Source organism: Mizuhopecten yessoensis, unplaced genomic scaffold (assembly GCF_002113885.1).
Source record: "Mizuhopecten yessoensis strain PY_sf001 unplaced genomic scaffold, ASM211388v2 scaffold8361, whole genome shotgun sequence".
Taxonomy (NCBI): Eukaryota; Metazoa; Mollusca; class Bivalvia; order Pectinida; family Pectinidae; genus Mizuhopecten; species Mizuhopecten yessoensis.
This window is the reverse complement of record NW_018407509.1, coordinates 1,165,649-1,178,068: the sequence shown is the minus strand read 5'-3', so window position 1 is coordinate 1,178,068 and position 12,420 is coordinate 1,165,649. Positions and strand designations below refer to the sequence as shown.

Below are 12,420 nucleotides of genomic sequence, written 5' to 3'. Positions count from 1 at the left end.
TCAAAGGCTTTCAGATGTAGCAATAACACCCAAGATTTAAAAAAATAATTATGGTAGCTTGATTTATATTGTTTCAGATAATTTTTGTAAAGTACAAGAAAGCTATATAGTCTCAATAAAACTCACTGCGTAACGTCTGTGCAGGAATTTTTATTAAGCGTAGTCAGGTTTTTAGATTATACAGGTGTAATTCATACAGAAATATTCATTTAAAACAAAACGCTGAAAACTATTGCGGGGCTCTTCAGGCGATTCCGAAATATATATATTGATATATATATCTCAGAAATTGGTCTTTTGTACCTTAAAAATATGTTTTTGCATTAACTGAAATAAGTTATTTTGCATAAATGTCTCTTTTATACAAGTTCTCAAATTATAGAGGATTTCATTTTCACAGATTACTTTGTAATCCAAACAGAGTTTCTTGGTTACAATACATTTCATATTGTAAGGATTTAAAAAACTTGAAAGATAGGACATGAAGATTTTCTGGTGTGTGTTTTTCAGCTATAAATTTACTCTTAGAAAATTTCAGTTTACAAACTCTTCGGCACACAAAAACTTAAAAGTTTCAAGTAGGTCGTCATGATCTTAAAGAATACAATATGACCCGGTAGAGTCCTTATCGTCGAACAACGCGCCTCTGTATTTTCTGACAGTAGTGTCAGTAAACACTCTCAGAAAACAGATAGTTCAAAGTTCAGTCAACTTAACATACTTTTTTAATTTCAAAATTTTAGATTTTCAATCAATTTTGAAAACATAAAATAAAATAAAAATTATAGCAAAAATATGTAACAAAAATTTGATTTTTCCTTTCTGGCAGATTGTTGTGGTTATTCAAATATGAATGCTAACAAACCAGTTATATATATATATATATTATTTTTTTTAATTTTGAGGGAGGGGAGATAGAAGATAAGGAACAATGGGGGAAAAATAGGAAAATATTCTTTTATTTCAATATACTTCACTACACCGATAGTAAACACATAATCAATACATCTTTTTTTTTTTTTTTTTCAGTTGATTTTTTTCCTGCTAGTAAACTAACCATGCTTTGTATCACAGACCAACCTTCTCAAAACATATAACACCCCTTTCTTATCAAAACCGATATTTAGTACTCATTCAAGTAAATAGCCAGTGTTTAGTGTTGCAATTTAAAAATCATTTAACATGAATTATCTTTGAAACATAATACCTGCCTTATCAAAACAAATATTGACCTGTCATTCTTTATCGGTTTTCATAGTAAAGAAGAATAAAATTCAAAAATCATATATGTGAAAAGTCTTTAAAACAGTTGTGTTTTGATCAAATCAAATATTGATTTTTACTTTACATCAATTTTGGTATTCATGGTTAATGTTTTAAAAGTCGTACTTATCTTGTGTTTTTTTATTGTGAAAATATACTTTTTGAAAATGAATATTGACAGTTACTATATGGGGGTATCATTATCAAGCTTGGAGTAAATTATGTGTACGACCCATCTCCTTAACGTAAACTTACATGTTGTAATTGTTAGGTATCGTATGTAAAATTCCTTTGTACCCTACCATCGATACCTATTTATCATTAAAAAAGGTACACCTGACAAGTTTTTTTGGTCAATTTCAAAACATTCTTAAGCATTCTTTGAACTCTAAATGAAAATCAAATTTACATATGATTTTTTCATGAAATTAAAAAAAAGAATTAATACTAGGTATTCTCTTTTATGAAGAGAATAGTATTAATTGTGCTTCTAAAACCCTTTTTTTTTTTTAAATCGGTCACTTTTTTTAAATCTACCAATTAAAATCTTATAAATTTTAGAATGTAATGAAGAAATTTCTTTGCAGAACGAAGGATAGAATTGTATCTATGAATCCAAGAAGCAGGATTATATATCCTGGGAAAATGTTTTAATAGCTACAAGAATAAGGGAGCCTTGCATGACGCCACTGCCTAAATAAAATGAAAGGTTATAGAGTTCAAGGCTTACGCTGCAGAATTTTTGCAACAATTGTATAACGACTCCGTGAGATTCGTTTTGCGTGAAATTGATGTGATAGTGAAACCACTAGACATAACAACGATTAGCATCTCCTTCGAACCCAGACAGCGTAAACAACTTTTTTGATCGCTATAGTAATTTTTTAAAAAGGAACAATGGTCCAGGAATTCCAGGCTTGGCTTTAGATAAAAGTTAAAACTCATGCACAGGGCCCTTGAAAGACTTCGCTATAAATTAATTATCTTGTTGGTACGTAATTAAATTTTCGGCCCAAATTAAAACAATTTAAAACCCGTTATTTTAAGAAAAATTGTGTTTTGACTAGTGCTCTTTAAATTTGAGGAGTGGTGCAGACAGAAAACATAACGCATGAAAATTTAAATACACTTGATACAAAAATTACCAGGAAATGTGATCTACTTTCCATTTAAAACTAGCCGAGGTCGTTTGTTATATGTACAAACTATAAACTGTCTATATATGAACACTATAATTGTCTGTGTAATTGTATGGAGACATCTTTGAATGAGAAATGGGAATAGGTTACAAGACCGTTTTAATGGAAAATGAAAACTTTTATTTATAAATACAGGTTTTTATTGAACTTGCATCTTGCCTTGAAAATCTTCTCATTATGACTAGAAGCTACACAGTTTGTTTGTGTTTTACGTCCTATTAACAGCGTTGGCTATTTAACCCTTTCACCACTGTAGACCATAATGGACTCATCCTAATAAATGAGTGGTAGAGTCTACTAAAGTTACCTAGGGGTGAAAGGGTTAAGGACATGCCAGGTATGGTGGAGGAGGAAAACCGGAGTTCCCGGAGAAAACCCACCGACCTACGGCCAGTACCTGTTGACTGCCCCACGTAGGTCCCGAACCTGCGACCTAGTGGTGGAGGTCTAGTGGTAGCAGAATGTCAGATGCCTTAACCACTTGGCCACCGTGGCCCCTTAGAAGCTATTCAGGTAATGAAGGTCTGGTGTTCATTTCAACATAAATGTTGTTCTCCTATATATTTTGGACAATCTCCTTTACCTTTTATCCAGTGTGTTAATTTTCAATTCTTCTAATTATGAAAATAGGAGACACGAGCAAAAAAATCACAGTAATTGATTTTTCTCATCTCCATCAAAATCCTCCTTAAGATAGTTCAGGTTATCAAAACAAGGTGACTGAATTTCTGTTTTTATAGGTTCCGGGTACTGTACCTGATAACGACGACTTGATTTTCCTTTTCTTTCAGCATCCGGGAATAGGATACGCTCCCGATAGCAAACAGGTGACTGGAAAAAAACAAAAACAATACAGAACGTGTTCGGAGTCAACCATATTTATACTGGGAATGTCGGAAAAAACAAAAACAATACAGAATTCGATCAGAGTCGACCATATTTATATTTAGAATTCGATGGCTGGTGTCGGAGGAATGTCGGAAAAAAACAAAAACAATACAGAATTTGATCAGAGTCGACCATATTTATATTTAGAATTTGATGGCTGGTGTCGGGGGAATGTGGGAAGAAACAAAAACAATACAAAATTTGATCAGTCAACCATATTTATGCTAGAATTCAATGGCTGTTATCAGATGGAATGTCGGGGGGAAAAAAATACAGAATTTGATCAGAGTCAACCATGTTTATATTTAGAATTTGATGGCTGGTGTCGAGGGAATGTGGGAAGAAACAAAAACAATACAAAATTTGATCAGTCAACCATATTTATGCTAGAATTCAATGGCTGTTATCAGATGGAATGTCGGGGGGAAAAAAATACAGAATTTGATCAGAGTCAACCATGTTTATATTTAGAATTCAATGGCTGTTCTCGGGGGGAATGTGGGGAAAAAAAACAACAATACAGAACTTGATCAGAGTCAACCATGTTTATATTTAGAATTCGATGGCTGGTGTCAGGGGAATGTCAGAAAAAAACAAAAACAATTCAAAAGTTGATCAGTCAACCATATTTATGCTTGAATTCAATGGCTGTTATCAGAGGGAATGTCGGGGGAAAAAAACACAAAAAAATACAGAATTTTATCCGAGTCAACCATGTTTATATTTAGAATTCAATGGCTGTGGGGGGGGGGGGGGGGAATGTCGACACTCAGGCATGGCACATATACAAAGAGTTTATCTGCGCTAGACTAGGTCAATAACAAAAGTTGATATTTCCATTGAAAATTTCCTGTGACAATGCCATTTAAATGTCTCGACTGAATCGACGGGGGTTGCTGGATTATTGAAAAGCTTGGGATATACAGTGTTCAGAATTAAGTATGAACTCCGCAAATATATATATACATATTGTGCTGTGTGGGTAAAAATTCCAGTGTCTATCGACAATATCTTCCTTTGTTCGTATTCTACAGTAACAAGAGTGTTAGCTAAACTAAACAATGCAGGCCGTGGGCAGCTCATATGAGCACATTTCTCTTGCTCTAGGAAGGATATTTTTCGATTACAGACACTGCTGGATTAATCTACATGATAAATTATTCATCATATTTTTCGTCGAAGTGACAGGTACCTGAAACATGGCATGCATAAAAGCTTGACATTAAACATTAAACACAGAATTTGGACAGAGCTCTTTATGCCCTAAATATCCTAAAAGCATTTATGTAACTGCATGGCTTGATTACGATAAAAATCTTCTTATTGGCACGTAAATCCAGCAACCGAATTTCAATTACTGGATCAGGTCTACACTTTGCTGCATGGGCCATACAAAATGTAAGGCAACAGTGTTTACCATGTATTATAACATGTTTCTACGAGTGTAAAGAGTCGTAACATTCAAGGTACCATTACCACTACACATTTGACCTCCGATAAGCACATGCCCAGCAATAAGCCCGTCTCATTATTGTTCAACAGTATCTACAGATAGTGGTTGTATTATCAGTTTTATGCAGGGAATATTTCTTCATATCACCTGTCTGGGTTTAATATTTCGACTAGAATCCAAATGAGGTAACTAACATGAGTCCATATCACCTGCATAAATCTAACCCACAAGTTTCATCAAATGCAAAAAAAACCAAGAAATTTAATCAAAGTAAAATAAATCAAAGCAGCCCAATCCACAGTCCCCCACCTCCAGACAAACTTTGGTATGAGAAATGAACAAAGGGCCATAACTGTGTATGCACCTATAGTGAGACCGGCTTTCAGTGTGTGACACTTCTTGCTATCACAAGAAGTGCTCACATAGACAAATACATGTTTTTTTATCAACTTATTTCAAAAGAAAAGGTAAAACTCTCTATCATGCAGTACGTGTCCCCGGGATCCTTAATAGATTTTCTCAGGCCAGTCAACTTTAAAAAAAAAAAATGAAGATGCCAACATGTTTTTTGGATACTCAAAAACCATATTTGTTGTTAAAAAAATAGCGAATCATCATGAGTTGACAACTTACGGAGGTAAGCTACCCAGCGGCTGTCCCTCGTACTTCTTGACCATGTCCCGGCCGTAGATGTTGGACATCTTGTAGGGGTTGACCGACGCCAGGATGCTTCCCACAAACGTCTGTAGACACAGAATAAATCAGATGTTAATAAAAGATATTCTAGTAGCATCATGCATGATTTAGTTAGAAAACATCTGAAGATAAGAATGCCCCTGCTCTCAACACAAATTAGTGTTACNCCCCACCCAAAAAAAGGAAGGACGAGGGGGTGTAAAAAGATTGTTAACAAAACATATTCAATATTCCTAAAAGATCTTGTTTCATATGGGTATTCAGGGAGATATTATTGTTTTATTCTAAAATGATATCCTTTTTTTTTGGCAAAACATATGAAACTGTAATTGATTATGATACCCAGGTAAGATTGAGCTGAGAGATATTTTGCCTGGTAGGTTTTCCGCATATCTAATATTTGAACCCGGAAGAAAAAAATCTGAGCGAATCGTGCACAATGAAAGTAGCAAAGCATGAACTTTCAATGCACACTCTGGCCAATCCATTTAAATCCACCTGTGTACTTAGAAACACACTTGATTTGCACTGAGAAACGACTTTTGTTAAACAGACAGCTGTAAGGAACCATTATACAAATACATAAAGAAAATATTTTAGTCTGAAGTAGCAGACAATTTTGGATTTAACGTTGACAAATCTTGAACCTTTTTAACATGAGAGAACTACCCTGCACACATGATATTGCAAAATTTTTGCTTTTCTTTTTTAAATTAACAAAACTATGATTCTTGAACTTTTATAGCACAAGATAGCCACACCTTCAGACCCAATATTGCGAAATTCATTTTGTATGCACAAGGTTTATCAAATAACTACAAAAGATTTTTCACCTGTTCAAAAACTGTTCATGAAAATTGTGTGAATTTGAAAATTACATCATATTTCAAAATGGCTTTTTGATATTTTGAAAAGAGATGTTTTGAGCATAGATTCTATGCATTTTCAAATTTTATGAATTGACCTTTTATATGAAAAAATTCCATTCAAATAAAAACAAAAAATCTTACGTTATATTACCACATGATACATTTACCGTTAATTTAAATAAATTTGAAATGTTATTTTGTCATTATTATTTTCATTGCATTTAAAATTGTTCATTATTTAAAAAAAACAAATAAAAAAACAAATCTGGATCTACTTTGCACTGCGCAGAACGACAATACTAGGATTTCAGTACTTTGGCCTTGACCAGAGACGTCGTATAATACAGATTATACGTCTCTGCCTTGACCCAATAGACTCAGCCGATACCACATGATTGTGTTTGATTTCTTCTCAAAATATGAATATCATTTGATAAATAGAATCTTAAATTCATGTCCATGTCAAATTTATAATTTATCAAACTTGTTTGATGAAATTAACATGACATAGACACACATGTAGTATATCCTCTATTTATCTTCAATTAAAGCATTACTCTGAGATTACAGGTACGCAGAATTCTGTGACAGATCTGCAGGGTGGTGCAATGCTCTTGATTCTGTGCAGAGAAAATCTGAGGGTGCAAAGAAGATGTACAAAATCCCTTTCACCACTGTAGACCATAATGGACTCATACCGATCAATGCATGGAAGAGTTTACTAAAGTTACATAGGGGTGAAAGGGATATTCAAAGCCCTTTGATCCTTGGATTTCGAGGATGAAATAAACTGAAATGGATTTTTTATGGAACAGATTATAGATAATAGACAGACAGCTATAAAGACAGTTAGCTGACTTACATACTTGCCACTTTTTGAAATTTCCGTAGGGGAGATTGCACATGCTCTTAAAAGCATAAATAAAACACGTATACAACACCCCCAGGTAAAAAAACACTTTTAAATGGCTTCTTTTGTGCTGTTCTTTCAGATGATATCATCAGATTTTAGAAAAAAGGAATTGTTTATCAAATTTACTGGTTGAAAAAGCTCAATTTTAGTGTCCGAAATCGGGAGTTTCCCGCCAAAATAGGGAGAGTTGGTCAGCATGGACTTACAACTAGAAGTAGGTTATTCTACTCTAGAACAAAATCATCCGATTTCACTTAACATAATATTTCCGATGACGTCTTTTGACAGACGTAAATACATATTGTTTACATCAACACTAGGGATGGCGGAGCTCTATACCTATCCCCGAACACACCACCTTAAAACCATGTTACGTCCCTCTTAAACACAACAATGAAATGTGTGCCCTGGGCCATTTCGAAAAATATACAAACATCTTTATCTGAATGGCAACGACTATAAAACTTGACTTACATATATACGCTCCCTTTCATATCTAGCCTCGAGGTTGTGGAGAATTGTGCCCTCATCCAGAACACTGTTAAAAGAAATAAAAATATCTTAGGCAATTCATAAATATAATGTATGGTAAATAACAAAAGCTTTTACCACAATCTCAAAAACATAATATATGATGATATCAAAAATTATGAATGATAACCATTTATATATGGTAGTCCAGGCTCTGTGATCAAACTTTTGGAGACAGATCCAAATTTAAGTGAAAAAATGTTTTTTGATATATGGCATGTTAGGTAGTTGTTATTTTTGAAAAATTGCAATATTATATACAAATATTATATACAATATTATATACAAATATTATATTCAAATCATATTGTTATATTCAACTATTCAGCAAATTGTTATGGAGCTTAACCCTTTCACCCCTATGTAACTTTAGTAGACTCTACCATGCATTGATCTGGACGAGTCCATTATGGTCTACAGTGTTGAAAGGCTTAAAACAAGATTTTCCTTAAAATAAAAAGGGATTATTTGACCTTTGCCCTCGAGGTCAAGATCATTGTGACCTTAGATATTGACAGTGCACCGCACATTGTCTGTGGGATTGGTTTGGTTTGTTTGTGTGTTACGTCCTGTTAACAGCTATGGTCATTTAAGGACGTGCCAGGTTTTGGTGTTGGAGGAAAACTGGAGTTTCCAGGGAAAACCCACCGACCTACGCCCAGAACCATTGGTGACTGCCCCACGAAGGCGTCAAACCCACGACCCAGTGGTGGAGGGCTAGTGGGAGCAGAATGTCAGTTGCCTTAACCACTTGGCCACCGCGGCCCCATTAAGTTTCATTAAGATATCTTTTTTTTAAAGTTACGTACGGCCCAGACAAGAAATCATCATAAGAACCAGAAGAAGAACCAGTACTAAAACAAATTGTCTTCGAAGGGGACACAAAATAAAGGTCCCGTTCATATTTCATACTATATATATACATTTACATATACTACTCATATCAAAATCGTGACACATTTACCGTAATTGTCAAAAAAAACCATAAACATATCAAGCTGTGAATTTCATTATACCTTATAATATTCCATATAGATTTGTCTACGGAAAATAGGATTTCTTAGATATATCTAAGTGATATTTTCATGCTACACACACTGTATTTATGATATATCAAAACTGTCTTCGATCCATGTTAAACATTTATGTATTCAAATATATTCACTTAATGTTATCAAATAAATCCACTTACGACCCTAGACTGCATTCAGGTAGCCCGATAAAGTTTGAAAAGATTCAATTTGTTCAAACCCGTCTATATAAAGAAATATATAAACTTAATACCAAACTTCATTCAATAATCTTTTCAATAGGAATTTAGGTCAAAGGTCAATACTGTTTATGAAATAGACGCAAGATTGTTAGATTATACTGTTTACTTGGTTTAACAAAAAGATATGTGCACACTATTTTATTTACTACTGCAGGAATTCTAGTAAATTACTTAAAACTTATATCAATTCTCAAGAATTTCACACTTTGTATGTAATTGACAAGAACCTAATTACATAAAAAAAAAAGTAGGCCAGATTTTGTAATTTTGTCCGCACCATTGAAGCATTTTTCGCAAACTCTTCACAAAAGAGAAATTCAATCAGATTTCCTTTATTTTTCACAAAGGAACATATTTTGTGACGATCGGAATGTTCAAGACGTCATTAAATAGTGATACATTACATGACAGCAAAGGTTTCTAAAGCTATCTAACATAAGTATTATAGATACGAAAAGCAATCTGTCTTTTTTGATGTTCGGTGAATTACCTACAAAACATTAGGCGTGCTTTCACGTAGGACACACAAGAAAAGATGACAAGCTATCTTGCCACCTCAGGTATATAACTCTCGAATTGAACAATTAAAATCAAGATCTAACGAGATTTTGAATGAAAGTGGTTTAGATGTGTACTTTCATGTATAACTCTCGGACTTGAACAATTAAAATCAAGATCTAACGCAATTTTGAATGAAGGTGATTAAGATGTGTTAGTCAGGTATAACTCTCGGACGTGAACAATTAAAATAAAGATCCAACGCGATTTTGAAAGAATAATAATGACAGCACATATGTATTTTATAACCTACGCACTCACACCTGAACAAAGGCGACACGCCCCAGTAATAAGAGAAAACATAGCAAATGCGCAATTAATAACAAAATGGCCGCCCATTAGTCACGGAAATGTCCTACCAAACTTCTATTGAAATCTGCAATTCAAGTGCAAACAGCTATTACACGAAACTAAAAAAGTCTAGTACACATGGACTTCTTACAATAATTTGACAAACCATACTGTGAACAAAGTAATTAGCTTATCTAACTAAATAGAAATTATTATTTTAAGCTTAACCCTTTCACCACTGTAGACCATAATGGACTCATCCATATCAATGCATGGTAGAGTCTACTTAAGTTATATAGGGGTGAAAGGGTTAATAAATAATAAATCAACAAACAGCAAATTCATCAGCGCTATTTTTGAAAATTAATCACTACAAGTAAAAATTCTGACTGAAAATGTTTGAATATTAATTAAATATTATTATCTGAAAACTTTCTAATAAGAAAAGGGTCCTTTTTCCGGTTTTTTTATTTTTAATACTGATGTCATAAGCTAACAATTCTTAGAGAAACTAATAATTAGATTAGTTTGTGTTTTTGAGTGAGTTCTAATAACCATTTTACGTCATGGTTTTTCTCATTGTTCAGTCATTCGTGTCAGCACAAACAGATTTCTGTAATCAAAACCATGGTGTCAGATTTCACATCCTTAAAATAAAAGTAATACAGAATTACTTCCTAACAATTTCAGCTAATTTTCTAATCACTGAACCATATATTATGCAGTTTCTTAAAAAATGAAAACTGATAACATATTCAGATTTGAATTTTAAAAATGTTCTGTCATTGTTTCCTGTTGAAATAATTTTGCAAAAATACCGTAAATGATGTAAAAGATCCACTGTCTGTAGTACATGGACAACAATTCATTGTATTTTTACCACAGTTTCCATACAATTGTAGCGGAACTGGACTGGGTCGGTCATCGGCGACCAGGTAGCTCTATTGGTAGAGCATCCATCTAGAGTTTGTAGTTTGAACCCTGGTCTGGGCATGAATTTCTCTTTTCTAGGTATGAAAATGGTGCATGTGACCAACCCTTGTTTCAAGAATCGGGTGTATGCTTGGCAGGGGGAAACCGAACCTGGGTTGTAAATATTTTTGTCATTGGGGTTCACGACTAAGAAAATGAAGGGAAGAATGTAGCGAACTGGACTGGGTCGACCGTCCACAACCGCCGAGTTCAATCGGTAGAGTGTCCATCTAGAGTTCAAAGGGTCCCATGTTCGAACCCCCGACTGGCAGTGCATTTTCCCGCTCCTACTACATGTAAATGATGTAAAAGATCTATAAGTGTTGCTTGAACACTTGATCTAACTTTTTCTTTTGAGAACTAGAATTTTTTTGTAAAAGATATTTACTCTTACTCCAACTTTGATGAAAAACGAGCTAAATGCAAAGCCTATAATAAAAGCCAGTCAAGTGGACACCTATACAGGTCACAGTGACCTACATTAGATATATTTGTGTAGCACTCAAAGTTTATACACAAATGAAGTTTGAATTCTAGTATTTTAAATAATGGAGCTTACTGCAACGACTAAAAAAAAAAAACATTTTAAAAATGGCAGACAGAAATGCAAACATTCTAACATTTAATGTTTAGTAATTCATACCTTCGTTGGTGAACAAAGGCTAAACTCCTAGTACTATACAATAATATTAGGCATTTGCAGAATGAATCTATTCAATGTCACTGTCTTAGGCCTATCTCGTAAGCTCTGAATTAACAAATGTTAGCAAGGACAGACAGAAAAAGCAAACATCTAACAATCCTATCACAATTTTGCAGGTGCATATACATAATTGAAGGGGTTGCTTATCGCGATGAGCACAGTAATGCATTCCAACCACACCTGCATGGGTATGGCGGATTTGTATGTTGTTCACATAAATCACATAAATCACCTACAGAAATCCTTTGATAAAATTTACAAACTTTTAAAACCGAAGTGACACCATGTTGTAATTCAAATTACAAAAAAAAGTCATTGATGTTCCTAGATCCTGAACAGAATATATAAAATAACCATTCAAAATAAAAGTTTACAGAAGAAATTTGAAAATATATAATTATTGTCTTTGCATATCTATCATTCAAATTTCAATTGGAGTCAAACAAAAGTATATTGTCATTAAAGTTAATTTTTCTCCTCCTTGATAATTAGAAAGGTGTGCTAATTTTCTCATAAAAATATCTGTACACCTGGAACATTTGAACTCCATAACTAACCTTTGACCTCTAAAGTCAACAATAGGTTTATTCAGGTCAATGGGCATGAATGCTTTTGAATTTAGCTCACCTTCATGATAATTCTGCTTGTATTTTTTTTTACTTTTTTGAGAGGAAAAACCTTTCTTTTTTTTTTACTATTTTCTATTTACTATAAGATATATTTCATCAGAGGTGTCTATCACAAACTCAAACATGGTGCATTTTCAGACATTTGACACAAGAAATGTTCATTCCTCCACTTCAAAAATTCA

General features: G+C 33.6%; 1 protein-coding gene across 5 annotated transcripts in view; it reads right to left on the bottom strand.

Moving 5' to 3' along the window:
• LOC110455672 (unconventional myosin-XV-like) overlaps positions 1-12,420 on the bottom strand; it is a 125,171-nt gene that overhangs the window by 69,488 nt on the left and 43,263 nt on the right. For all 5 annotated transcript variants that reach the window (XM_021505938.1, XM_021505934.1, XM_021505937.1 and 2 more), the window contains exons 4-6: positions 7,756-7,819; positions 5,437-5,546; positions 3,219-3,293 (exon numbers count right to left, since the gene is read on the bottom strand). In XM_021505938.1, coding sequence (XP_021361613.1) covers positions 3,219-3,293; positions 5,437-5,546; positions 7,756-7,819 — 249 coding nt within the window. The remainder of the gene's footprint in view (positions 1-3,218; positions 3,294-5,436; positions 5,547-7,755; positions 7,820-12,420) is intronic.